The sequence below is a fragment of the Vidua chalybeata genome, chromosome 17, assembly GCF_026979565.1.
Source record: "Vidua chalybeata isolate OUT-0048 chromosome 17, bVidCha1 merged haplotype, whole genome shotgun sequence".
In the NCBI taxonomy this organism is placed as follows: domain Eukaryota; kingdom Metazoa; phylum Chordata; class Aves; order Passeriformes; family Viduidae; genus Vidua; species Vidua chalybeata.
In genome coordinates, this window is record NC_071546.1 from 5841475 (window position 1) to 5868373 (window position 26899).

The window sequence follows — 26899 nt, forward strand, 5'->3', positions numbered from 1 at the left end:
CAACATGGCCATCCCTCAGTGGAAACCAGGCAGGATGTGGGGCTGCTTGCTTGGGCCGATGGATCTGGAGGAATCACCCAGCTCTGGACCCCCAGCAGTAAGGGGATGTCCCTGCCTGGTTAAGTTTATTTGAAGGACCTCTAAATATTCAAGAAATAACAACAGTCTCTTACTTCACATCACTCTACCAGGCAAGACCTGTTGCTGGACTGCTGAAGCCTGATGGGAAAGCCCATCCAAGGGGGAAGAGCATCATGGCTCCAGGACACTTTTGCAGGTTTCCCCAGGGCAGCTCCAGGCTCAGGCTGGACATGTGGAGATCCTGGACTGCTGACACTCCCTCTGAAGTGGGGTTACGCCAGCTGACTTCCCAAGACAGCACTCAATGATGCCTTCCTTTCAGAGCAGAGGTATGAAATGTTTATTGTAGGAAATTTTATGTGCCCCAGACAGTGGGCACCTCACAGCCAAGTGTTCTCTGGCTGCATCCTTCTGTTGCCATGATACAGACACTCGTGGTATTTCTTGAAGTGCTCAGCTTCCCAGGAGAGCCGTAACACTCACAGCAACATTATATTTTTATTATTACAAAAGATTTCTTCAGCAAACTGCTGTCTGTCACCTCTATGTATCAAACATGGAAACAGCAAACAAACCCATCTAACATTACAGGTTATTATTTAGTGTCTCAGCTGGTGATTCAGGTAAGTACAACTATTGTCTTTCTCCCCATCCATTCACTTCCTTGACTCTTTCCCAAGCAAAGCCCAAAGAAGTCACAGATTGGAAGCAGCAGCTCCCAGCCCCACTGCTCACCGTGCCAGCTCCAGCAAGAAGAGCTGACCATTGTGTTACCCATTCAGGCACTCCCACATCGTTAAATTCCAAATGCTCCTCACGCACCGAGTTTTGCTACCTGGCCTTTAACAGTCTCATGAGTGAAGAGTTTAAGGGCACACTCTCCATACAGTCATATTAATACTTTGTGTTAACAAAATAAACATCTGCTATCTGCTCCTCCCCCGCTGTCAGCCGATGCCAGAGGAGACGCTCACTCTCATGCAGTCACCGAGGTCCAAAAAAAAAAAAAAAAAAAAATTCATAAAGTCTAAACAGACCTGCTGTGCTTCTTCAGGGATGATTATTGGATGCATTGTGCTGGGAACAACGAGCAAACGCAGCATGTTGTTGCCAGAGGCAGTCTATACGTTGGATTTGGGGGCGGAGTTGAGGGGGATCTCCCGGAGCTCGATCCTCATGCACAGGTACTCCCCGATGGCCGCCATCAGCGCCGTGCACACGATGTGCACCAGCCACCACGTCAGCGTCGAGGGGAAGCGCGAGTTGTAGGCCCAGCAGCCCAGGAGGTGGAAGAAGTGAACGGTGACGGTGAAATCCAGGCACTGCTTCCCTCGGCGGATGAAGTACAGCAAGCCCAGAGCGCTGCAGAGAAAAGGCAAGAGGTTAATGAACGCCACCAGACCTATGGGAAAGGTGCTGCAGCAAGAGCTATCAGCAGTTGTCAGGGCTGATTATGGAGTGGGTTTAAAACTTCTTCAAATATTTTAAGAATAGGTTGTTTCTGACCTCTCTCCTGGCTGCTGCAGCAAGACTTACAGACTTGCAGCTTTTAAATTACATGATGGCAGGAAAATGATATTTTAGTGCAGGGATTTATAAACTATCTCCTCTAGTAATCTCTGTTCAGTGGCAAAATACATTAGTGTTTATAGATCAGTGTTTGCTGAGATCCGTTAATTCTAACTTTTAGTAAAATCTCCCACAAAAGCAAATCTCATTCTCAGCAAGGAAACTGAGGCAGTGAAGTGAAATGACTTTTCCATGTTTTAGAAAGCCAAGTCATCAGTTCCCAACTGCCCTCGGCAAACATGCTTAAGAAGGCACAGGGATTTTGGGAGATGTTTGGAGAGAGGCAGTACACCACACTGAATTCTTTCACAGCTTAATGGTACGAAAGGACAAGATGCAGGTGCTCCAGCTAGCTGCAGACTTACCAAGTGAGTGCATTGAGGATGAAAGCCATCATGGAGAGCCTCCCCGGCGGGGTTGAGAAGCCTAAAATCTACATGGGACTATTAGTAGGAACGCGCGGCACAAATCGCAGCCCGAGTGGCACAGCCCTGCATGGATCAGGATCTACAGGAGGAGCTGGACATGTCTGTCTGTCTGTCTGTCTGTCCGTCTTGGGGCACCTACGGGAAAGGTCTGGTTCTGTGCTGAGGGGAACCACCTAAACTGGGGGTGGAGGGCGTGCGTCCATACTGGGGTTATTTCTAGGGGCTAGGGGAGCTGTCTTTATACCGGGAATTCTATCTCTATAAGGGGGTATCACCTACAGAGCGAGGTGCTCTCTCCCCACAGGGGCACCACCTGTACAGGGCGTCTGTCTCTTTATGAGGGCTACCACCCACCACACACCGAAGTGCTGTCTCTACCCCGGGTACCAGCTATTCAGAGGGACGGCTTTACCTCCACACTGGGGCACCTACACCAGACAGCAGGTCTGCGTACTGGGGGGCTTCTACACGGGGCAGGGGAGCTCAGCGCCCACACCGGCGTGCTCCCTGGGCGGGGGGCTGTCCCTAACACCGGCAATGCCCACACGGGAGCGGGCTCTGTCTCCCCCAGGAGAGCCCCAGCAAGTCCCCCCCGCTCCAGGGGCCTGTGCCCACGGCGGCTTCCCGGGGCGCGCCCTCACCTCGTCGCTGAACACCTGTTGGAGGGAGGGCCCGGTGCTGCCCAGGGTGCCGAGGAGGGCGAGCCAGAGCCCGAGGGAGCTGTAGTATCCCGCCTGCAGCAGCACCATCTGCGCCACGATCAGCGCGGGGTCCCACACGTAGCTGCGGAACTGCGCCGCCATCGCCCGCCCGCCGCCCGCGACGGAAGTGCCGCCGCCGCCGCGCCAGAGCGCCCCCTGGCGCGGGGGAGGACCCGCTGCCGCCCCGAGCCGCGCCCGCTGCCCCGACCCCGATTCCGATCCCGATCCCGATCCCGATCCCGATCCCGATCCCGATCCCGGTCCCGATCCCGATCCCGATCCCGATCCCGATCCCGGTCCCGATCCCGGTCCCGATCCCGATCCCGATCCCGATCCCGATCCCCGCCCGCTGCCCCCGACTCTCAGCTACGACCTCCGGCCCGGCTGCCCTCTGTGCCCAGTGTCCAGCCCCCGCTCCCTCACAGCTGCCTGCCAAGGGCGTCCCCAGCCCCGTCCTGCCCTGGCTCGGTGTAACCTGGATAAAAGTTGCTGAGCAGACGCAGAGTCCCTCGTGCTCCCCCGTACCCCTCCTGTGATCAGCTCTTGGCTGCGGGGGCTCGGTTTGGTGGCCTCAGTGAGCCGCGGTGTTTGCTTGGCTGCAGGTATGAGAATTGTCACTGTGTGCATAGTGAAATTCCCAAGGCTGTGTGGGACAGCAGAGGATTTTGGAGATAAGGCTTCCCCAGCTGCTGTCCCTGCCCGTCTGCACTGGTGTCAGTGTGTTCAGTAACTTGGCTGAGCAGCCCTTGCTTAAGACACAAATACCAACCATACAAGAAATTATTGTCCCCGGGTATTTCCTTTCATTTCCAGGCCAGTTCCTGTAGGGGCCGAGGCTCTTGGCAGCTGCTGCCCAGCTGTGCTCTTTTTAGCTTTAGGCCATCGGGTACCAGGATGTTGTTCTGAGTCCTGGTGTGCCCTGGCAGCACCTTTCTGTTACAGGGCTGGGTTGGCTTCTTTTGGGAGCTTTCTTCTGATACGTGCTGATTTCTTCTATTCAGCCTCATGAAATGGCCAAGTGCCAGACACCCCGTGCTCCACTGTACCCTTTCTGTGATCAGCTCCTGGCTGCTGGGGCTTGTTGTGAGCTGTCCTGCTTGCTTGGCTTCAGGTATAAGAATTGTCACTGACTTAATAGCAAAATCCCCAAGGCTGTGTCGACAACGGAACATTTTGGAGATAAAATCTTTGCTGGAAAAAGGAGAGGAGGCACCCCCGGGCTGTTTCGGTCGATGGGGGAGTTGCCACAAGAGTCTATTTCACCTGGAAAAGAAGAGAAGACATAAAAAGGGGAATCCAGGTTCCGAGGGAGGTGGTAGGCTCACATCAGTCGTGGGTGTGGATTTTACTGGCTATAGGAACACAGATTATGATCTCTGACAGGCTCTCATGACGTTTTTTCCATGCCTCTTATGGGAAGTTCCCTATGCAGCTCTGCTGTATGTTTTCCTTTCCTCATTCTGTGAATTTCTGTGCTGAGCCAGGTTTGACACATTTTGTTCCCTGTTCCCGGACTGTCTCCTAGGAAAGATTGTGCAAGGCAGAGGCACATGTCTGGTGGACGTGGGCCACTATTGCTGGGTTCTCACTTAAGCCTTTGGAGAATTTATTTTTGCAGAAGCTCCAGCCTTAGCCAGTGCAGAAATGAACAGGGGAAAATCCTAGGGCTGTCTGTTGCCACCACATCGCTGAGCATAAATTGTGACGCTCAACACTTCCTCTGCTAATTCTTAGTAGAAATTGGTTTCCTTTCCTGAAATCTGCCGTGTTTGGGTCTCAGAGACAGGCAAGCCATTGCTCAGATATAAATTCTCACTTACTTCTTTCTTTTATAGTCCTTCATAGGACTAACTTGGCCAAAAAATGTTGTCAGTTTAGACAAAGCTGACTAAAACTCCAAGCTGGTGTAAGGTAGGACTCTTGGTATCATTGCTGGGTATCTTTCCCCAGCCAAATATCTGACTTATCCAAAAGCCCATGCTATCACACGATACAAGCCGGTGTTTTGGGAGGTGTTGACTTGAATTGCTTTGGAATTTGAGGCTCCTCCCTGCTTGGTTGCTGCCCTCGTGACTGAAGGTATCGAATAGCCACAGCAGCAGCTGAGCCTGAGGTGTGATTTGAGGCTCCCTCCTGCCCTGGACAGGCAGAGTGCCCATATGGACATGGGCAAGTGCTGTGCTACAAAGACATTTGTGCTGTGACTCAACTGCAGCCCAGTTTGTGAACTTGTTTCCTGTCTGACTTTGTGACAGCATCTTTCATGGTCGTGTTTGTTTGTTCCTGCTCCTGATTTGGCTCTCTCTCCTCTCCAGGCTGCTCCAGCATAGGGGAGGGAAGCATGTGTCCTTCTCCTAGAAAAGAGGGTGTTCTCCCTAGGGGGTGCCTTGCCCCCCAATCCCACTCTGTGGAATAAAGTTTAAAGTGGACCTGGAAAGCAAACAGTATTGGGGAATGAAACAGCTTTCTTAATTTCTCATTTCTTCCCCTTTAGTTAAAAAAAAAAAAAAAAAGTTGGCGACAGCTGTGAAGGAAATGTGTTAAAAAGGATGTTGAAACACAGAGACCATGATTTCTAGGGTGCCACAGTGGGTGCTGCTCGCCTGACTTCTGGTTAGAACGTCCTTTTTAACCAGTGACTGTTCTGTGTGTGCCACCTGCGTGTTGTGAAGAGCAGCTGGTGGGAGGAAAAGTGGCGATACGCCCAGGACACAGCTGATGACTTGAGGGTGTACCCAGATCACATGAAACTATTGTGGTCACTTCTTTATCAGGAGTGTGGAAAAAGAATACCCTATTTAGCCACAGATTCTTTACATAAAAAATAGCTGTTTTCCTCCCCAGGAATCACTGCCTAAAACAGGAAGCTGTTTATTTAGGTGGTCTGTATTTTACCAGCTGGTGTACAAAGGGTGGTGCTGTCTGAATGACCTTTGCTGGAGTTCATTTCCCTCTTGACTGGAAGGTAGGAGTTGTGCTAAGGTCACCTTTGCTGAAGGGATGGCAAGGCTAAGAGCACACATTTCCAGGATAATTCAACATTAAGTGGCTCAAACCATGGGATGAGAGTTTTCAGTCACTCCTCTTCCTCCACCCACGTGGTGTGCAGGTGTGTTTTTCCAAAGAGTTCTGTGAATGGACTTCGGAAGTTGGGATTTTTAAAATTCTGCTTAAGGTTTCTTGTTGCTTGATAATCCTACTCTAACCTCTTTTTAAAAATTTGCTGTAGGAACTGTGCTGAGCTTGGCTGGAGAATCTTTTTTCCTGATTAGTGCCACAGAATTTATGATCAAGTTGTTTAAAGGGCCCTGTGTATGGTCTTCTCAAGACTATCTAGACATTTCTTAATGTGCCATGTAAAAGTGAGATTCTCTTCACAGTGTTGTATTTGGACACTCCATTCCACTTCCAGCATGTTTGTGTTGTTGGTAATGACAGCTGTTTATTTTGATTTTCAACATGAGGGTTAGGTCATCCTTCACTGTTGAGCACTAGGTTAGGAACAATGGTGGCCAGCCTGTGTTATTTCTCTGCCAACTGTAATTTTTATATGGAGAATGCAACTGACACACCTTGAATGCGAGAATTCATTGCCCAGAAGAAATGTGTTTTTCAACATGCATTTTATTTTGCTTCTGCTTCTCTCCTTTGTGGTGAAGTTTCAGGAAAGGACATTTCAGTGGTGCATTTTTGCTCTCTGGGCCCATTTGTCCTGCTGCTCTCTCTGAATGTCATATACCCATGGATTTTCTGCATTATTCCAGAGAGGAGAATGTCAGAGGAGAATGTCATGAAAGGAAACACTTGAATGGCAAAACGAAGGCAGCTGTAAGGCCATGAGTTTAGAATTATATTATGATTTTTATGACTGCATTTCCTCTTATTCTCTTGAGATACAGTCACAGAATGTTTCCATGTGTGTGAGGAAGTAAGGTAGATGTACACAATGCACTTTAAAAATGTCACCAGTAAAGTTACAGGAATTTGTTCTCAAGGTTGAAAAGTACATTAGGGTTTAGTTTAATTTTCTCTTCTGTTTCCAGAAGCCCAAGATCAGCTTGCCTGAAGGATTGTGCATGCAGGTGTGAGATGGATGGACAGTGTGTGTGGTCCCTGGGCCAGACTGACTCCTCTCCATCCTATCACAGCAGAATTTCCCTGGGAGGGAAAACACTGTGCAATGCAAGGTGATTTTTTGGTGGAAGGGGTATGTGTTGAGGGGTATGATTACCAGGAGCTCAGCATATTGTTCTTGTTTGGAGAGGAAGTTAACAGGTGAGCGAGCAATATTTGTAGCCACAATACAGAAAGCTGGTTTTGAAAGCATCTTTGTGGTGGTTGATTTACCTGGAAGGACGTGTAGGGAGGTCACGGCCACATGCACACAAACACAGGTGGCATTTAGAGGGTTTGGGGGCATGGAGACTTCTGGCCACCTTGTGCTGCTGAGGCTGTCTCCTGTCTGGCAGATGCCATGGTACAGACCACTCTGCACATTTGACCCAATCTGTGTGCTCTTGTTCCTCACCATCTACTGCTCCCCACCTCTGCTGAGCATCCAGAGCTGGAGATTTATGGGAGCTGGACTCCCTGGCTGCCCCAGCAGTGATTTTTATCAGTTCCTCTGTGTGACGAAGTAAGGGTAATAAGGAAGGGTAGTAACCCAGCCCGCAGCACAAATCCATCCCTCATGGCCTTGGATGCTGAGGTGAACTAAAGGGTTAGTGACACATGGCTGTCCTGAGCAGAGCAGGTCAGCAAACTCCCCCACAGCCTGTTTCAGGTTGGTTCCTACCATTACCCACATGTGTGCTGTCTTCAGATTTTAACTGTTTTTTTAAGCCCTGAGCAGTGCTCCATGTCACTTCGAATTATGCCAACAGGCTCCACAGCCAACTCAGCACGGATCCCTCCTGCCCGTGGTCATGTGCATAGGCACAGTCCTAGCAAACACTGAGGACACGTCTGGATCTCAGCTCACACCCTCTGCAGCTGTTTATTCCCAGAGGAACAGTTGGAAAAACTGCTTCACCTTAAGGATCTTTTTGGTTGGAGGTGGGACAAGGGGAAGGCTACAAGATCTCTCGGGTAACTTTGTAGTGCTGGAGGAGGCTGAGAGCCAGACCGAGAGGAGCTGTCATTTGTACCTGGCAGGTGGGATCACGGCACATATGCTTTGCTATGCATTGCTTTCCTGTTAAGAAAATCTTTTATTCTCTATAAACTAGAACCCAAGTGCAAATTGATGTGGCTGCAGCGTGAGCACAGGGCTGGAGCGTTATGGTATTTCATAATGGTGCCCCTCGGGTTAAGGGGCTGAAACAGATATTGTCAAGCAAATTCTTATGGCCGGGCAAAGTTATTAATGTGAGAAGAGAAACGGAAGTAGTTAAACTGTGCTGTTGGGTTTCCCCCCCGCTTCTTTATCAGTGTGGGTTTTTGCTCTTGCCGCTTACACAGAAGACTGAGGGAGCGGTTTCGTGTTCCATCCCCGACGAGAGCCGAGTGATGCAACACCCGCCGGATAACCGCGGCGGCGACACGCTGCCAGGGACAGGGTTTTCTGTAAATGTGAGATTGTCACTTGTGGAATGTTGCAAAAGCGGATGCTGTGTGCCCGCTCCCCCCACTTTCTCTTTTCCTCTTTCTTACCCCCGCTTTCCCTTCCCTTTTTTCCTTTCTCCCCCTTTCACTTCTTGCCCCCCTTTCACTTCTTCCACCCCCTTTCGCTTTCCTCCTCCTTTTCACTCCTCCCTCCCCTTTCCCATCCTTTTCCTCCTTTCGTTTTCTCCTGACCCCTTTCTCACTTCCTTTTTCCCCCTTCCCTCGCTTTTCTTCCCCCTCCCCCTTTCTCCCCGCCGCTCTCTTTTCCTTTCTCCCCTTTCCCTTTCTCCTTTCCGCCCGCTCCCCATAACGCAGTGACCGTGGCCGCCGGCAGCGCGGGGGTCCCGGCGGTGCCCAGCGGGTTGCGGGGCCGGGTCCCTCGTTGTCCCCGCGCGGTGTCCCGGCCTCCAGCCCCACGGTGTGCCCCGGTGTCGGTGCGGGGCAGCTCGCACCCCGGTGCCGGCGGGTGCGCGGCCGGGCATTCCCGGCGGGGCGGGAGCAGCGCCGCTCCGCCCCCGTGCGCTCAGCCAGCCCTATAAGGGCGGCGGCGGCGGCAGGGCACGGCCAGAGCTCGCTCCGGTGGGACCCGCCGCTCCTCTCTCCGTGTGTCCCGGCACAGCCCAGCCATGCCGCTGCCCCGCGTCCCGCTGCGCGCCGCGCTGCTGCTCGGCCTCCTCCTGCGAGCCGCCGCCGCCGAGTCGGTGAGTCCCGCCGGGCCCCCGCGGGACGGGGGGGGAAAGGCGAGGGTCTGCCCCGGCAGCGAAGGGCTCCCGGTGCCCGGGGGGGTGGGTGACCCGCGGGCCTCGGGCCCCGCTCGCCAGCCGCCTGAGAGCCGGTGCCACCGCTGCCCCCCGGGCGGTCTGCCCCCGCTGCTTGCCCTTCTCCGGGGAAAGGGAAGGGTGGGCGAAGTAGGGAGACGGCCGTAGGGCCGTTCCCGTTCTTCCTCCGGTTCCCTTGGCTCGGACGCTGCTTCCTGTGGCAGATGCCAAAGCAGCGTCGCGCCGGCCCGGCCGTGCCCGGTGCCCCGCTGTCCCCGCTGTCCCCGCGGCTGTGCCGCTCCTCACGTCTCCCGTTCTGCTCAGGCTGCTGGGCTTACAGCAGTGCAGGGGACCCGGCTACCTGGTGGGTATGAGCTGCTCTCCATTACAATTTTAATCTTCAACTTCTGGTCGTGCAAGTCCTTTAATTATTTTTTTTCTTGTGCGTGTGGGGTGGGTTGGATGCGTTACAGTACCTGGATAGGCTTCCCAGCCTTATCTGAGTTTGGTTGTGCTGGTACCTGGTGTCTGTGGCTATCAAACCTTCCTCGCGCCCACATGGGAGTGAAAAGTGATGCATTACCCTGGAGAGTTTAAAAATCTCTTAAACATATAATAATGAGGTGAAACATTTTGGATGCTTCAAGCCGGCACGTGTGGGGTCTTCGTGGTGGAGCAGAGATCTGGGGATTCTGGCTTCCCTGCTGTTTGTTTGTTTTTGTGTGTGACCGTCTTGCTGATAGTGCAATCAGGGCAGATTCCTCTGTTAGTGTGAAAGAGCTGCTGAGATTAAGGTAACTGCAGGAGATGAGGGATTCCCAAAGTAGGTTTAATCATCCACATTGGTTTGTTTTGGACTGAAAGCTGGGTGGGCAGATCAGAGCTGATAAGGCTCTGCTGCTTTCTAGTAGGGGCACAGGATTGGGGGGTTGCTGATTGTAGAGCAGGAGTCTCCCACGGGGAGCATCTGTAGTAATTGTCAGCTACTCTCTAAAACCAAGCAGCCCAAATCCACTTTACTCTAATCTGGCGTGTTTATCCCTGCCATTAAGCACGTGAATCGGTCGTTTGGGAACTGGCCCAAACTGGTAGGGCAAACCTTTGGGGCAGACAGCATCTGGAAGTTGCACTGACCATGTTTGGTATGAAATGCAACTTGGTGTCCCTGGGGACTGGACTGGTCTGCAAGCATCGGGTTTCTGCAAAGACAACAAATTTTGCACAGATGTGGTCTGTAAATACTTTTATAGAATTTACGTGGAATATTTATCCGTGTCTTCTAAGCTACCTAAGATTGAGTGTATACTTGAGCAGTAACACTGGCCTACTATAAAGCCTAATCCAAACAAATTGTTTGGGTTAGAGGCTGCCAGGGAGGAGACAAGGATGACACACGGTTTGGGAGAGTTCTGCTGGCCCTCCTCCCATATTTTTTTTTTTTAATAGCACTGCCAAAACGTGCAGGGCTGCACAGCATGTGGCTCTTGGTTTTTCTATGCGGGCAGGGTGAAGACAGGTAGCTGTTTCTTAACAAGATGGGGATTGTATTTCTTGTGCTTATGTAAGAGCATGGATGTTGAGAGTGATTCGGTGCTTGAATATTTCCCCAAGCCTGTACAAACAAAAGTGCCTTGGCTCTTTTCCCCTTGAGCAGCTTTCTGGTGTAAATGGGATTTCTCCGTGTGAAGCAATCCTGGATGTGTAAGAGGGTGGGGAATATTACTGAAGTGCCTCAGTGTGACGTTGGAGCTCGGGCTGTGGGTGGGTGGGTCGTGTTACAACAGCCCCGCAGCTTTGTGTGAGAACATTCCCTTCTTCCCGTGGGGCCGGGGGGCTGGAGCTGATGCCTGATGTCACCAGGTGGTCCCCAGCCCTCTCCGCTTGAGTGCCTTGGAAAGCAAAGGATGTGTGGGCAGGATGCTCCCCTCTGTGCTGTGCAAGGATGGGCTTCCTGCAGAAGATGCTTGAGGGGGGATGGACAGAAAGTCACCAATGCATCCAAGATGTGGGATCAGTGGAGTTAACAACGGCCGTGAGGTCTGCCTCGCTTGGGCAGAGTGGTGTCACTGAGCTTTCCCTGTGCATTTAGCATCCAGCAGTGCCCCTGGCAGCACGGGAGGGAAGCAGGGGGTATTGCCCCATGGTGAAGGTATTCCCTCTGCTGCAGGCTTGGGCTCTGCTCAGTTTGTCTGGGCTGCAAAAGGGCCGAGTGCCGGGAGCCCAGCAGGGCTGTAACAGTGCTAGTGGGCTGCAGGCTTGTTGCAGTTGTCCTACTTTTGTGCCTTGAACTATGCAGAAAAAGTCTTCATGCAGCACCACATCGTGTTTGTGTGTCCTCAGCAGTACAGAGGAACACAAATCCAACCCAGAAGCTGCCGGCAGAGGATTGCTTAGGGAGAGGTGGGGGAGGCTTCGTGCTGCTTGTGGGCTCTGTTTGCTGGTTTAAAGCAATCGTGCTCAGAGGCCTCCTGATTGGCAAAGCTGGTGTCTTGTTGATGATAGCTGTGTTTGGAAAGTAGTGCAGCATTATTAATGTTAAAACCGGTTTGGCTTGTCCTGCTGCCATTGATCCCCGAGGCCTGTTCTTTCTGCTCTTTGCCCAGTTTCTCATCTGTCCCTCCCAATCAAATCAAGACATTGCAATCTGCATGCTTTACTTTATTTTACCTTTACTTGCCATGTTCACATTTCGAGCAAATCTCTGCTTTGCTTCAGTCTCTCTAAAACACAGAGCAGCGAAATGACAGTGTCTGAAGCAATGTCCCTTAGGCCTTAAGGAGAAGGAGCTCATGACTTCTGAAGTCAAACCTATAGTTGTTGGGATGAAATTACTGTAATGTGTAGGAAAAAAACAACTTCTTTAGCACCTTGTACTGTCTTGAGCTGCATGTGCAGCTCCTGGGGTGGGAGTTCAGGGCTGCTCGGTCCCTCCACAGCTGAGCACCTTGGATGTGGAGGTTCCCATGGGTAGGAACAGTCACCCTGCAGCACTTGGGGCACAGTCAGGGAAACAGCACTGCTGCCCAGCTCTCATCTGTACCAAGTGCTGCCAGCTCCCATGCTGGAGAGTGCTTTCCTGTGCTTCAGAGCTTTCCTGAGCATCTTATGCAAGAGGCATATGGGGGCTGAACTTGGTACTTTTCAGAGTTGTGATACCGGAGGCTCATTCACCCTGGGAAGTAAAGGCTGTTAGCCAACCTGATTGCCCCCTTTCCTGCCCCTCTGATTGCTCTCTTCCAAGGTCTCTGGCACTTTGAGATCCTGCAAAGGCCTGCATCCAGCCCAGCAACAGGGAAAATGTTTTTCCTATGTGTCTTCCCCTCTTCCTTCCCTTCCAAGCCTCTGATAATGGCTGTACTATTGCCTTGAGCTGTTTGAATGGCTTGGGGAGGCCATTTGCTCTCAAATGCCTGAACTAGAGCCTAATGTGACCTTGCCATGATTTTCCTGTCAAGTCATACTGCCTTTTCAAAATGCTTGTGTCCACTTCCACCACAAGCTAGAAGCTGCTAACCTGACTTTCCAATTGATGATGGGGGGTGAGGCACACTGGCTTGCTGCTCAGCTTGCAGGGCTTCAGCACAGCTCCTACAGCAAATTTTCCTTCCCTTTGGACTCCTGGTGCTGGTAAATGCTCTGTTAGAAATATCCTGGTTGCTTGAATCCCCTTGACTATAAGGTACCACTAGGTTGTGTTGTATTTTGTATGTAAATTGTTTTTCCTCAAATGAATGGATTGGTGGACTTAGGTTTAAAGACTTTTTGATTAGTGATAGTATCTGTACCTGTAAGGGTGGCATGGTAGCTGTGGTTCTACAGTCTGCCATGTAAATTACTTGGGTTGACTTGTAAGATTTCTTGATGAAGGTATGGTGGCCGTGTGATCCCACAGAGCTCCCCAGCTGTCATTTTGGCCAGACTAAACGCAACATCCATCCTTCAAAACACTTCCTAGCTCTTGAGTTCACATTTATCCTCTTGAGCCTGCTCTTAGGTCTTGCAGCTGCATTCTCCCCCTCTGCTCAGTACATCCTGTTCCTTTATGCCCTGTAACAACAGCCGGGCTGTGCTGCTTTTGCAGCCTCAAAGGAGAAGCTGATGCAGTTGAAGCACTACAAAACCGAGGGGACAAACCCTGCACACGCCTGACCTCCGGGCTGCTGTTGAGGAGCATGTGTGGCTGTTTGTTTGAGACTCGCTGGAATGCAAATGCTTGAGATTAAGAATTCAAATGATTTGCACTAGAATGAGACTCTTGTGATGAGACTGGGCTTGGTGGCTCTGAATAGACAGGGCAGCCTAGTTAGAGTTTCACTTGTAATAAGCCTCTGCTCTGAGGGGCTGTAAAAGATCCTACACTAACGAGCAGTTAGGGCTGTGCTCCTAGGTTAGTTCAGACTTACTTTTTTTGTATTTAAGCGTGTGCCTGAATGTTTGTCCAGTAAATGCTGCTGGTCAGAGGACCAGCTCTGCTGTGTGTCGCCCTGACTTGCAGCAGTCATGCTCTGACTCAGGTTTCTGGCACTTGGCTTGGCATCTCAGCTCTCGGGGACACTGCTGTCACCCTCTGAGTAACGGCCCTGGCCCCTTACCCAAAGCAGTGACTCAGACTTCTGAGGTGGAGGTGAGTCTCTTCTGGGGCTAGAAAAGGGGTGACAGGCAAAACTGGTGCTGCTGCTTTGCACCCAGTCTGTGCTGCCCTTGGCACCGAAGGCCTTTGCTGCTGCCTCCTGTTTAATCTGGTTGTGGCTTTGGTGGGCAGAAAAGCTGTGGGGCTCTGACGTGTGACTGCTGCCAGCAGCCGAGTTGGTGTTGGCAAAGACAGATCAGAAAATGGCCCTGTCTTGAGCAGCTGTAACTTGCTCTGGCAGCTCTGTGGTTCCTTCATTTTCAGGCAGATACTGTTGGAAACAAGAGTTGCATGGGAGACAGGAAAGCAGCATATTATCTGAAATGACTGAAAGCATTCAAAGCAAGCTAAAGGAGTGTAAAGTCTCAAAAGAGGGCGTTAAACACTTAATCCTAAATCTGGAGAAAATGTCAGCATAGGAGGGGAAAGCATGCAATACATAGCTGTGTGTCTCTCAGTTTTTGAAGGCTGGCCGACTAGAAAAGTATGCTTCTTGTAAAAGTCTTTATTTTTGCTGGAAGTATGCACTCTTGTCAGTTTTAGCCTTAAATCCTTTGAGGCTGAGACTCTGCTTATGAAATGCCAAGAGGCTGTTGTTAGACAAATTATTGGGATAACTTAAAAATCAAAGCAGTTAATTAAAATCTCAGGGAGACACTCCTTGGGGCAGGAAGGAGACTGGGAGACCCATAGCACTGTTACCCAATCAGCTGGTCTTATGTCAGCCAAAACCACGGCTGCTTCTTGCTTAAACAAATCCTGTTCTGTCAGGAAAAGCAAAGCTTTCCATGGGAAGGATTTCTCTCAATGTTGCTCTGCCTCAGCTGCTGAAGGGAAAAAGGTATCTTCACCATGGTTCCTCTCAAGCTGTGCTGCTGTCAAACTTGAATACAAAGAGATGTGGCCTTGCCCACTTACCTTGCTGTGAGGCTACCCTGCCTCCTGCCCTTTAGCTGCTGTTACAGTCGAACTAGAGCAATAAAGAGCAATGGTAACACGCATTAATGCCTGTGAAAGTGCTTGGACTTGCACTGAAGTGGCCTGCACAGCACAGTAGCCAGAAATCTCTGTGCAGAAGGCAGAGTGACTGAGAGGAGTATGGCTGGAAGGAAGGCACCAGGTGTGCTCCTGTGCTGGCCTGGAGAGGAGTGAGACCCAGAGGTGGAGGGGCAGATCCTGACTGGTGTGGTGCTAGGAGGGTGGCAGAAGCTGCTTTAGTGGGCTGATGTCCCACTTCAAAAACAAAGAAGCTCCTACTCTCCTCCAAATGGAAATACAGCCCTTACTGATGTCAGGAGCTTTTGCTTGGAAGATTTTGTTCCCCGGCGAGGTAAATATTTATTGCAAATCCACAGTGTGCAGTGGAGCAGAGTCTGGAGCCAGGATCTTGCAGGAGACTGTTTATGTGCGGGCTGTTCTTGGCGCTAATTCCAAATTTCCTGAGGCTGAGTACGAGGAGCTGGTCCTGCGTGTTGGTTACTCACAGACTTGCTCGTCCAGCCGAGCGTGGGCTCTGCAGCGCCGGGGAAGGAGTGACCAGAACAACAGCTGGGTCCCCCTGCTCTGGCTGTGGCACTGCAGGTGCACAGATGTGGTCAGGAAGGGCTGGAAATCTGCTGCTGGTTGCTCACCTTCTGCTCATAGAGGGGAGGGAACCTGACTGGGAGTTCAGAGCCCTGAGAGGGAGGAAAATGCTTCTGGAAGTGACAGGTTTCCTGAAGTACAGCTGTATTATCCCGAATAGCATGTGCTGTGTCTGCTGCTTTCTGGGCCCAAGCCAAGCCATAAGTAGGCAATATCTTCGTGAAGAAACAAACAAAAAAATCCCCCCCAAGCCCCGTGCACTGAAAACCCAGCCTCTGGTGCTGCAGCTAGCCAGGAAAATCCCTGCTGTTGAAATGTTTGTTTGTATAAATGCTCACACGGGTATGGCTGATAGCGTAGCAGCAGCACTCCACTGTCTTGAGTGCTTTTGTGCCGATAACTTCCTCTGCTGCTGTTCTTTGCTGGCACCTTTGCCAGCAGAGCAAGGCTTGAAATAGCATAACTGTGCTGGCAGAGCTCAACGGCCTGGGCTAAGCCTAAATCTTTGAGCTACTACTTCTGATTAGATTAAAATGGATCGTGGGAGGGGAAGCATTTGTAGAGCGCAGCGTTGGGAATCTTGACTGTACAAACAAGCTGAGATTAGCTGCATGGTGAGCCCAATAGGAAGGGCACTCTTTGAAGTTGGGTGTCTGCCTGGCTTAATTTTGCCAATGCTCTGGCATGAGGGAGCAGAAAGATCCCAAAAAGGCACATCACAGATTTCTTGCCAAGTGGAAATTCTGCTTATGTGCATGTTCGGGGAAGCATTGGGGTATAGCTGTATTCTAGGAAAGGGCAGTGAGGGCAGGCTTCTTCCTGGCATGCGGGGGAAGTGTGACATGTGAAATATCCCAAGTTTGAAGAGTCAGCATGAAAAATCATCCTTGATGGAAAAGCTGTTTGCTGGGGCACTTATATCCTTTTTTTCTTCCACAGACAAGGGTGCAATAGAAACATTTATTATAGACTAGGGCAACTCAGAGTGAGTTGTGAGCTGGAAAAACTGTGAATTCCTTTTTTAAGCTTGAACAGAATTTTTCCAGCTTCTGAGCTGAGCTCTGGACAGTGAAGCATATGAACTACTTATGATTAGGTTTGTAAATGCCATAAAAAATAATCTCTTTATGAACTAGGTGTGTATCATGGCCTGTGACCGGGAGAACCCTTCAGGGGTGTGAAATGTCTGTCACAGTTGTTTTCCTCTTGAGTCACCTGAGAGCTCCTGCTTTTTCCTCCTGTAGTTTTCCTCCAGACTTTTTTCATTTGCTTCAGGGCAAGTGATGGACACACAGCCATCTGTAACTGTCTGCTGAGCTTTATCTCCCTGAGCTGGAGTGGGGAGTGGTCATCTCCTTCCCAGTCATGCTCTGGAGCTGGGAATGGAGTGTTTAGAGCAGCTCTTTTGCCACCATTGCAGTAAACATACCCCAGCATGTGCCTGTCTGGCAAAGGACCCGATCTTTATGGCTTTGCTCTTGGCTGATAATCAGGCAAAAGCAGTTAAACAAGAGTTCATTCCTTTGTAATCTCTCTGTCCTGCTGCTGCGTGGCCCTGCATGGTGTGGGCTGGAGGGAACAGGCTGTGTGTAAGCAGGAGCACAGCAGCTCAAAGGTAGCTGGGGTTTGACTTTAAGTGCAAGGAAGCCTATTTTGAGCAGGCAGGGCCTGGGAGGATTCATGCCTGCTGCAGGGGAGGCACCTGTGACAGCGAGTGGCTCTGCAGGGCCGGGATTACAGTCCTTGCTCGGGGATTATGGCTCTGCTGCTGCACGAGCCCCCAGAGAGCACACGGCTTAAAGAATCACCCAGGGACTGGGCCGGGGGGGGAGTGGGCCAGGCTGGGGCTGGGATAGGGCTGGATGTGCCTTCTGCACGTGGGCTGTGGAGGGTGAGCACACTGGGACATGGAGACCTGCTTGGACGGGCACTGGGCAGGCTTCCCTGAGCTCACCTGGAGCAGGTGATGCTCTAACCAGCTGAGCAGTTCCCCAGCCTGCATGCTGCTTCTGCTGTCTTATTAAGCAAAACCCTTTATTTTTTTTTTTTTTTGCTATTGAGAACAATTAAAAAAAAAAATTCCCCTCTTAGGTAAGAGGCACAGGCTGTGCAGTAGCTGCTGTGGGTACTGGAGCTGCCTGCAAGCCCTGGGCTGTACTCCAGTCTGATTTCACCCTTTGCTCAGAGCCATGGATTTACCATCATGGGTCACTGTGGTGGGAGTGCTGGACAGTGGCTGTCAGAGGAGATGGGCAAGGCTGCCTGTGGCCCTGCTCTGGGACTGCTTGGGAAGTGTTGAGCAAAGGTAGTATTTAACTATGTCTGGAAGCCTCAGGTGATCCTGTCATGCAACTAAATGCAAACATATGCCTGGATAGGAGCTGTTTAACTTTTGTCCCTTGGCACAAAGGCCAGTGCAGGCCGTGTGTGCTGCAGGTTATGTGGGACAGACTGACCAGGAACGGGTGGTAAAATGATACCTCCAGGCATGGTCACAAGGAGCTGGCACAAGTGGATTTTTTTTTTATTTTACTGTGGCTGGTGTGTTAAGGGAGTTAGGTGTGACTTGAGTTGAAATGTTGATATTTGCTTTGCTCTCAAAACTAAAATGACTTTTGTGTATTTATTTTCTTCTCCCTTACATGGAGCTGAAGCATGGAGTGAGAGAAGGGAGTGAAGAATATTTTGGGAGGGAACACAGACCCTTCCCTTACTTGTCTGGAAGGAGCTGCCTCTGCTGGAAGCTCATGTCACTTCTAATAAGGTGTTTTAATGCTTATTCAGATGGGAAGATAGAGCAGTCTTTGCTTGTTGTCACTGCTCACCTCTCCTGTGGAGATCAGCTCTGGCTGTTTCACACTGATTTGAGCTGCCCTGTTTCCAGTGCTGTGTGGCTCCTCTGCTTTTGGGGGCTGTTGGGGCATCAAGGGGGTGAGCTCTCTCCTAGCCCCTGCTCTTTCACATGCTTGGCCTGAGCTTTAAAACCTTCCTAGTCTGTGGGCTCCTGTAAGTGAAGTGACCTGTATGGAAATCCCCTCTCTTGGGCTCTGTGGTTTACAGAGCTCTGCATCCTTGCAGCTGCTCATGTTGTTCAGGAGCCCCTCCTGGTTATGCTGATAGCTGTGCATTGTGGTGGTGTGGGGTGACACCTGTCTGTGACAGCACGGGGTCTGGGGAGGATATTTTGTGTATTGCTGCTTGCTGCAGTGGCATGAGGTGATCTGTACCACTGACCCCGAGTGCAGAGCACCTGAGAAGCCCTGGGAACAGCTTACACCTACCTGTCCCTGCAGGCTGCACAGGGTTAACAGGTCTGTGCCTCTGCCCTCTTTTGCCACCTCCCAGGCTGGCCCAGCTCCATGTGCCTTTGTCTAGGAAAGGTTGACTTTCACCTTGTTCCTGTTTACTCCCAGGTTTATGTACACGGTGCTGGGGAGGGAGGCCAGGAGCGAGCGCTAGGTCTCCATGCCAAAATTATAAACTTGATAAAGGGCTCTGTACACTGTGAATGCCCCAGTCCCTGCAGGTCTGACTCCCTTTACAGCTTGCTGGCTGTGACCCTTCAAAGGAGCTTTTAATGAACGCTGTGTTTGATCAGAGACAAGGGACAGCTGTAAAAGCCAGTTCCATGTTTGGAAAACTTTGTTGCTGTCCCAAAACACCATTTAGTTTTTTTTGAAAGGGTTTGCAAAGGTGGTGGTGAGGACATGTAGGCTGGGGCAGGTGAGCTGCCTGGGTTTGTTATTTCCCAGAACTTGCCAGTGGCTGGGGAAATTCACACATTGCACAAAAACCTTGTTTGCTGCCTCAATAAATAGCTGATCTTGCTTTGAGAAGAGGTGAGTGGTATTCTGAGGCTGTATGGGAAAACCCCAGGAGCATGAAATGGAGTGGGATGGGTTAGGGATGGAGCACAGCAGGGCTGCCTGGGGTCTCAGGAGTGTTATTCCTGTGTCTTCAATGAGCAAAGAGTGTCTGGCTTCATCCAGTAGCGCAGCCTGTCTCAAAATATGAGGCTTCTGTGCCCAGCTTTTCCAGGAATGACACTCACAGTTCACGTGCCTGATGTGCTGGTTGTCTGGGCAGGGAATAAACTCTCTTTTTTTTTTTTTTTTTTTTTTTGCCACTGGCAGGCAGGAAAAGCTTCTGCTCCCCAGCATGCTGTTTAATCTCCCTTCGTGCTTACTGGGGATAAAGCTGCTTAACATGAGGAAGAAATCCTTGAACTAGACTCCTGCAGGAAAGGTTGATTCTTGTACAGAGCCCTCCTAGAGAGGAGCATATTAATTGTAGGACTCCAGTTCAGCTGCCAGGGTGAGGTGGGGCTGTGCAGCCGCCCTGACTCTCCCAGCAAGTCCCTGGCCTGGCTCCAGTGCAGGGACAGCAGGTGGTGGAAAGCAGGCTCAGAACAGCACAGTTGCAGAAGGTGTTAAGCTGGATGTGGCCAGGGATGACTTGGCAAGGGCTGACCATCCTCTTGTGGTCATCTCAGAGCTTTTCCTTCTTGGCCACAGCCTGCAAACCCAGAGGAAGTACAGGCACCTTCCGAGGTGCCTCTTCACCAGGCGGCAGAGCTGCAGGGAGGGTTGCGTGCTCTTGGAAAGGGATGTACTTTTTTTAAACAATACTCCAGGGAGCTCTTTATGTGGCACTTGAGAAGCCCCAGCGCTGTTGCTCTGAAGTCCTGTGAAGGTGCCTGTGTGCCCTCTCACAGGTGTGTGTGTGTGAGGAATGTGCCTGCTCCAGACCTGCCCTGTGAGCACTGCACTCCAGTGTTAACTCTTCCCAGCCTGCCCGTGCCCCAGCTCCCAGGCAGGACCTGCTTCCTAGAAGTACATGCCTTTAAACCTGGAGAGTAATTGTGGAGGTGCCCAGCAGCCCTCTGACTTCCCTGTGGGATGAACCTGTAATGCAAGGCCACTGCCCACAAGAAAAGTTTCCTGTATGGTTTGCGAAGTTCTTGTGGCCTCCAGGAACTTCCCCATCCTTGCTCAAGAGGATGATGAAGAATGATTTCAGGGAACGCTCCCATATAATCTTATTTATGCTTGTGAGTCAGTAATTTCCTTCTTATGTGCCCTGCTGGTAAACACTGTCTGTCCTGATTTAAATAGGGATTTTTGATAGCCAGGCCTGGTGAGTTGCACAGCGTGCACTAATCACTGTGGCTGTGTGCCACCACTCAGCTCGTGGTTGGGCTGATCTGATATGGCCAGTGGGCTGTCCAGTCACTCCAGGGCTTAAACCTGGGTTTTCTTGAGCTGCCCTTGCTTGGACATTACTGGCTGTGACTCATGGTGAAGTACAGGGTGAGCTGGCACTGGGGTGTGGCTCAGCACAGCACTTGCCAACATCAATCTCTGCCTGGTACGGAGCTTTTTGGATCTGCAGCAGACGTAGTCCCCAGCCCCAGGAATTGGGTTCTTCCTGCACCTCATGAAATGGCCAGAAGGTGCCCTGGGAACAGCTACTGCATGCTGGCAAGCAATTTCCATTGCAGGGCTGGCTGTGGCTGGATTTCACATATCTTGAAATGAATTTGCCTTGGAGCAAGTGATCCATAAAGTTAGGAATGCCTGATTCCAGGCTGGGAGAGGATTCCTTCCAAGCTGCCTTTCCTCCCGGCCCCCTTCCCAGCATCTAGTGCCAGGCTTGGCACAGCAGAGAGAAAGGGTCTGGGAGGAGAGCTGGCCTCAGCACTTCATGCCCTCTGGGCTGTTCATCTGCTTATCCTGTAGCGGGGTTGCTGGGGAAAACAAAAATGCCTCAATAAGCAAGGAAAAGCACATCCAGTGCCACTGCTCCTGGTGCAAAAAATGAGAAACATCTTGTGCTTGTTTGTGGCCAACCCCGTGTGCCAGTGGGCAGGGGAATGGGGCTGGAAGCAGGGCTGGGGGAGGGCAGAGGAAGCTGACACATGGCTCGTGGCTGATTGTTTGCCTTGGTTAGAATCAATAGCGGATGTAATTCACCACCTCCGGGCTGTGGGATGGGCCACACCTGGCCAGGTGAGCAGGGGGGCTGACCCCAGCTGCTCAGGGCTCGGTGGTGCTGCCATCCAGCTCTGAGTGTCCCCACGAGTCTCTGATCCTCCTCACCCCAGGGAGGCTGTAGCCCGGTAAGCTTGTACATTGGGAAAAACCCTCAGATGTGCAGGACTGTGCAATGCTCTTCTGGGTAGACAAAACCTTTGTCAAGACTTCCCAGTTGTCCTGTGAGGACAGCATGAAAGAATGTTGTCAGCTTAGCCCCCAGCTAAGGGACCTGTCCATCTGCATTGTGCCCCTTGCCTCGGGGGAAGCGGTTGAGACCCCCTCCATGGTGATGATTTCATGTCTCTGGAAGCATCTGGAGTCTGTGGGGTGGTGTTGAGCAACCCCAAAGCTCATACCTGTGGTACCCTCACCGGCCTGGCCCCAGGGTGAGGAGAAATACTTCTGGGAAGTTGCATAACTTTGGTGAGGGCAGGAGATTTGGGCTTGTGGCTCCTTCAAGGTCCAAGTGCAAATGAGCTCTGGTGTGCTCATTTTGTGTGTGTGCACAAATTGCCGTTGTGGCCAAACAGCTGATAGCTGGGAGGCTCTCCAGCTTTCCTGCTGTAACTGCACTCCTTGGGCCTTTGGATCCTGCAGATATTTTATGGGTTTGTTTGTTTACATGCTTTTAAAGAAGGTGATGCAGGGGAAGCTCTTCCTTCGGGCAAGTCATTACTGATAGCAGTGCTCTTGAACTCAGCCTGTATTGCACTGCAATTCAGCTGAACTGACAGACCAGCTCTTAACCCTTGGGTGATAAAATAGGCTTGTTCTCAGTATAAAGAGTGGGGAATTGCTTTGGCATGAAGCTTTGGTGCTATGCAAAAAACTGGCCTACACCCATCAGGCTTTTTTCCTGGGAATTACAAGTCCTTCCAAACTCTCCCTTATCATAAGCTGAAGGCACTGCTTTTCCAAATGCTTTGCCACAAACTCCTGACTGAGATCCTGTTGTGATATTTTCACCCTGTGTGTTTGGGTGAACCTCTTCAATCTACAGCCCTCAGGAAATTCCCCTCCCAGCCTGGCTCTCACTTCTGTTCTGAGAAATTCTAGGGAAATTCAGCTGATAAAGATAAGGCTTTTGGTAGAGAGGAAGTTCAGCATTTAATATTTTTCTGGTGGAAATGATGTGCTCAGGCTCTGAACCTTCTGTGAAATGCTTCTGGAGAGTTGTTCATATTTAACATGTCTCCACCCCCATTTACAGGTGAGAGAAACTGAAACCATGGATGCTGGATGGCTTGACTACCCTGCCTCTGGGGACTTGCCAGATGATGAAGACATTGGTGATTTCAGGCCTCACTTAACGTCTGATGGCTTAGATATAGATGAGACATCTGGGTCAGGAGGTGAGTGGGGAAATGGATCTCCCTCAGCAGCTGCTGTGAAATTTCTTTCAGCACCAGCCCTTGAGTGATGGGCTAAATCACAGCCAGAGCTCCAGAGAAACCACAGTGTCAGGTGGAGATGAAAACTGTGACTCGTAGTCACTCAGATGAGAACAGTGAAAGTAGTGGTGCTGTGATGTTGAATCACTTGGAGAGGACAGATGGAGTCCAGCCAAGCTTGTCTTGCTGCAAATGAAAAGGCCTTGTGCTGGCTGGATCTTTTTCCTGTTGAACTCCAAAGAACTGCTGAGAAACTTAAAAAAAAATAATCTATTGTTGAGGCAGTGTTAAAAGGCCTAAAGTTAATGTCTCGGTTGAGGCCAAACAAGGTAAAGGACTAGCTGGTGTTCAAGTGAACTCTCTGTGACATGCAAAGCTGCCTGCCCAAACCAGTTTCTGTAGCTCTGTGTCCCTTTATGTGAACATTTGTTCTCTAAAAGTAAAAGAACAGATGCTGAAATCAGTGCCTGACATGTCTGGGCAGATCTGGAGGGTTGGTGAAGGATCCTTTAGGGATGGGTGGTGGGAGCAGTGCCCTCCATTGGCATTACCTTATGTAAGCTGTGGCAGACCTGCTCTGCAGGGCCAATGGGTCCAGCTGAAGATCCCTCCCAGTGGAGAGGTGTTGGTTTCAAGATTACATCTCGTGGTCTTGTGCAATCCAAGTCATTAAACGATAAATAGAACCAGTAGATAAGAGGGGCTTGTAGAGGACAAGAGTCCTAGTATGTGCAGTTGCTGGTATTGCAGGAGGGGTCTGAATCCTGTAAAAACAATGTAATGAGACAAAAATTAAGAGTCCTTTTTTTTTTTTTGCCCCTTCTGCAGACTACCCAGACTCTGAAGATGGCTTGTATCTGACCACCATGGATACCCCTGTGGTAGGTATTGCCCCAGTGTGTCTTTAAGCAGCATGTAGCTCCTCTGCTCTGTCTGTGAAACTTTCTGAACACCCTCCCTGCTGCAGGACGTGGCATCAAGACGAATCCACCTGCATGAGCAGGCACAGTGTACTCGCAGTGCACTGAGCAAACTTTCTATTCCCTGCACACCCTCCTGGTTTCAGCTGTGGGTAGGCTGGGTGCTGCTTGCTGATGGGTGTGGTTTGTCTGTGTTCTGTAGATATCTGACAACTATATCCCTGGAGATACTGGGAGAAAGATAGAAGGCGAGAAGAAAAACACAGTGGTGGACAATGAAATCATTCCAGACAAAGCTGGACCTGTCGAAGAGAACCTGTCCAACAAGATCTCCATGGCAAGCACAGCCAACAGCAGCATCTTTGAAAGAACAGAAGTCCTTACAGGTAATACTTCACCTTGTCCTGGTAAATCATTAATGCTGAAAATCAAAATGCTTTCTGTTGTCCCCTGTTTCTCTGGGGAGCAGCTCCCTGCTGACAGGGGAATGAGTTGCTTTACCTCTGTGGCTACCTGTAGCAGGGTGGCTTCTGCCTCCCAGTCCTTAACAGCAGAGCCTGCTGTTGTCTTTGCTGGGGTAAACAGCTTGTTTTTGAGCCTGCCAGCTGACTGTTGGCTTGACTCATGTGGCAGCTGCTCTGCACCCAGAGACTGCCTCAACAAGAAGTGTCTCTGGTCATAAAGTAGTGACATCATAGATTTTCATATCAAATACAGGCATTTTTCTTCCAAGGTCTGCCTTTTCTGAGCTTTGTCAGGAGCCAAGCAACCCTTCTAAGGGATTCCAACTTGTGGTCAGCTGTAGGAATCTGAGTACCAATGTCTAGAGCAAAGCCAAGCGACTGCCTTCCCCTCAACATGTGGGACAGGTCTCAGGTCTGTCCCCAGCAGCATATTGCTGCTTCAGGCACTTGGCCTGATGGTCCAAGTATAAACCCAAGCCCTTTGTGCTGGTCTGCAGTCAGAGAAGAGATTGGAAGAGTGAATTGCAAACCCATTTAACAAAGAAGATGATTTAGTGCAAGCAATAGGTGTCACAACAAGGAATAAACTTCAGTGAAGTCTTGTGGCCATGCTTGGTGTGAGGAGAGAGGAAATCTTAGTGGTTTTTTGCAGATTTGTGGGTTTTGGTTGTTGGGGTTTTCTGATTTTTTTTTTTTTTTTTTTTTTTTTTTTTTTGAGGGAAGTGTTGTTGGTAATTGGATGTTGATCAATTGAAATACAGAGTCCTCAGGGTGTGCTCACACAGGTTGTTAACAAAGCATTCAGATTGGAGCTGCACCACTTTCCTTCTGTGGGTTGTGGTGGGGCTTTTTTGGGTGGGTTTTTTTTTGGTTTTTTTTTTGTTTTGTCTCTATACAGGGAGAACATCATCTTGTCAACATTTCTTTTTTGGACTAAACTGGAAGATTAACTCAAACTGGTTAATGTGGAACATGTGATTATTCTGTGGTTGGACTGGAAGCAATCCTGGCCTTTGCCAGTAACATCTGCTGTTGCTGAAAGTGCCAGCACATGCAGTGACAGGCACATGGACACTGACTCTGGAGGCAGCTCTGGGGGCTGTTACTCTTGAAGCAGTGGTGGTTTGGAGTTGTCCAAGACTTATTCCAGTCTCTCTTTCCTCCCCAGCTCTCATTGCAGGAGGAGCAGTGGGTCTCCTGTTTGCCATCTTCCTGATCCTGCTCTTGGTCTATCGCATGAAGAAAAAGGACGAGGGCAGTTACGACCTGGGGAAGAAACCCATCTACAAGAAAGCCCCCACAAACGAGTTCTATGCCTAAAGCTCAGCAGCACCTTGTGCCCATCAAGGGACAAGCAGACTGTATGGAAACACTGTGCCCTCAGATGAGATGTGCTGAACAAATGCTTTTTTATTTTTTGGATTGAATTTCAAAGTGGCTTTGAGAAAAAACAAACTTCCTTCGTGACCCTTCCCATCCCACTCAGCTAACAAGGGCCCAATGAAATACAAAGAGTCTGAAAAAAAAACCTCAGTGTATTTTTTTTCTAAGTTAGTGTAAAAGGAATAAAGATGCCAAATTTTCTGCTTGGTTTTATAGAGGGTATATAAACACAAACCAGACTGTATGGAAGCAAACACCATGTGTTTGCATCCAGTGTGCCGTGCTGGGATTGGCTGCTTCTATAGAAGATGGCTTTTTGTATAAATCTTGCTACTAGATGTCTTGCAGCAGGCTGTTGATGCAAAGCATTTTTGTGGAGAACTATTTATGAATCTCTTACACTACAGATAATGTTGCCTTATCAGGGAGTAAAAGGCCCACAAGGGCTCAATATCCCTGAATGCCATAAAGGGCCTATGGGAATGTCTTCCCCAGGAGACTTCTGTCTCTTCCTGTTGGCCCCAGGCAAGGGTCATTAGTCCTTGAAATCAGGACAGCCAGTTGTGTTTGGCTATGGCAACACCCTTTCCTTGCCTGCAGTCTCTTACCTTTTTTTAAGGATTGCTTGTAGGATTTTTTTATAACAAAATTTAAGAGAAAATAGCCTAATGTTTATATAAAGTTTGTAGAAATTGTTTTGAAATAATAAAAAAAATCTACTTTTTTAATTTCCTCAGATTTATTTTTTCAATCCCTTTGTGTTTCCTTTGGCCGGGCATTTCTCTGGAGATGCTGTTTTATATGATTTATATTCTGAACTGAAGCAGAGTTAGCTACAGAGTGTTACAGGTTTCTTCTAGTTCTACAGCAGCTACTATAGAGGGTAAAGATATTTATGGTTTTCTCATAACTTTTCTAGGAGTTTTTAAAATAGAATTATTTATAGTTTCTGAAATGGCTGCTTTCTCATTTGGTAACTTTTATCCTTTTTATGTAAAACACTGATATAATGAGTCTCTGTGAAAACTATTTAAGCTTTATTCTGTGAATTTCAATTACAAATTCAAGGCAATAACTTCTGTATGCAAAGTTGGATGCATAAATATGATTGAAGTAGGGAAAAGACAGGAGTAATTCTAGGCTGTAATATATTACAATCAGTCCTATAGAGCTATATATTATATATTTTACTGAGATATATACAGATGAGAATGAAAAGGCTGGAGTTAATTCTTCAGCAGCCTTATGGTGTGGTGTGCAAGAGGCTTTTGATCTTGTTTGTGCTGCTGTTTGTCCAATGTCTTGTGTAGAGCACCAAGGGCTTGTGCTTGGGAAGGAGCCCGGGGGCTCC

The 26899-nt window shown here is 49.8% G+C and overlaps 2 protein-coding genes across 2 annotated transcripts; one reads left to right on the forward strand and one right to left on the reverse strand.

Moving 5' to 3' along the window:
- Window positions 1–397: 397 nt before the first annotated feature.
- SYS1 (SYS1 golgi trafficking protein) lies at window positions 398–2907 on the reverse strand. The gene is made up of 3 exons (XM_053958167.1): window positions 2720–2907; window positions 2016–2083; window positions 398–1443 (listed from the first exon to the last, which is right to left on the reverse strand). Exons 1-3 carry the CDS (start codon window positions 2879–2881, stop codon window positions 1203–1205), a joined length of 471 nt encoding a protein of 156 aa, XP_053814142.1. The 5' UTR covers window positions 2882–2907; the 3' UTR covers window positions 398–1202.
- Window positions 2908–8944: 6037 nt separating this feature from the next.
- Window positions 8945–26276, forward strand: SDC4 (syndecan 4). Its single transcript, XM_053958884.1, has 5 exons — window positions 8945–9084; window positions 22601–22742; window positions 23610–23662; window positions 23904–24087; window positions 25334–26276. Exons 1-5 carry the CDS (start codon window positions 9010–9012, stop codon window positions 25483–25485), a joined length of 606 nt encoding a protein of 201 aa, XP_053814859.1. The 5' UTR covers window positions 8945–9009; the 3' UTR covers window positions 25486–26276.
- The last annotated feature ends 623 nt before the right edge of the window (window positions 26277–26899 follow it).

Coding starts and splice junctions, on each gene's coding strand:
- SYS1 (XM_053958167.1), bottom strand. CDS start 2,881: ATGGCGGCGCAGTTCCGCAGCTACGTGTGGGACCCCGCGCTGATCGTG. Junction 2,084..2,719: donor AACAGGTGTTCAGCGACGAG/GTGAGGGCGCGC, acceptor AGTCCCATGTAG/ATTTTAGGCTTCTCAACCCC. Junction 1,444..2,015: donor ATCCTCAATGCACTCACTTG/GTAAGTCTGCAG, acceptor TTTTCTCTGCAG/CGCTCTGGGCTTGCTGTACT.
- SDC4 (XM_053958884.1), top strand. CDS start 9,010: ATGCCGCTGCCCCGCGTCCCGCTGCGCGCCGCGCTGCTGCTCGGCCTC. Junction 9,085..22,600: donor GAGCCGCCGCCGCCGAGTCG/GTGAGTCCCGCC, acceptor CCCCATTTACAG/GTGAGAGAAACTGAAACCAT. Junction 24,088..25,333: donor AAGAACAGAAGTCCTTACAG/GTAATACTTCAC, acceptor TTTCCTCCCCAG/CTCTCATTGCAGGAGGAGCA.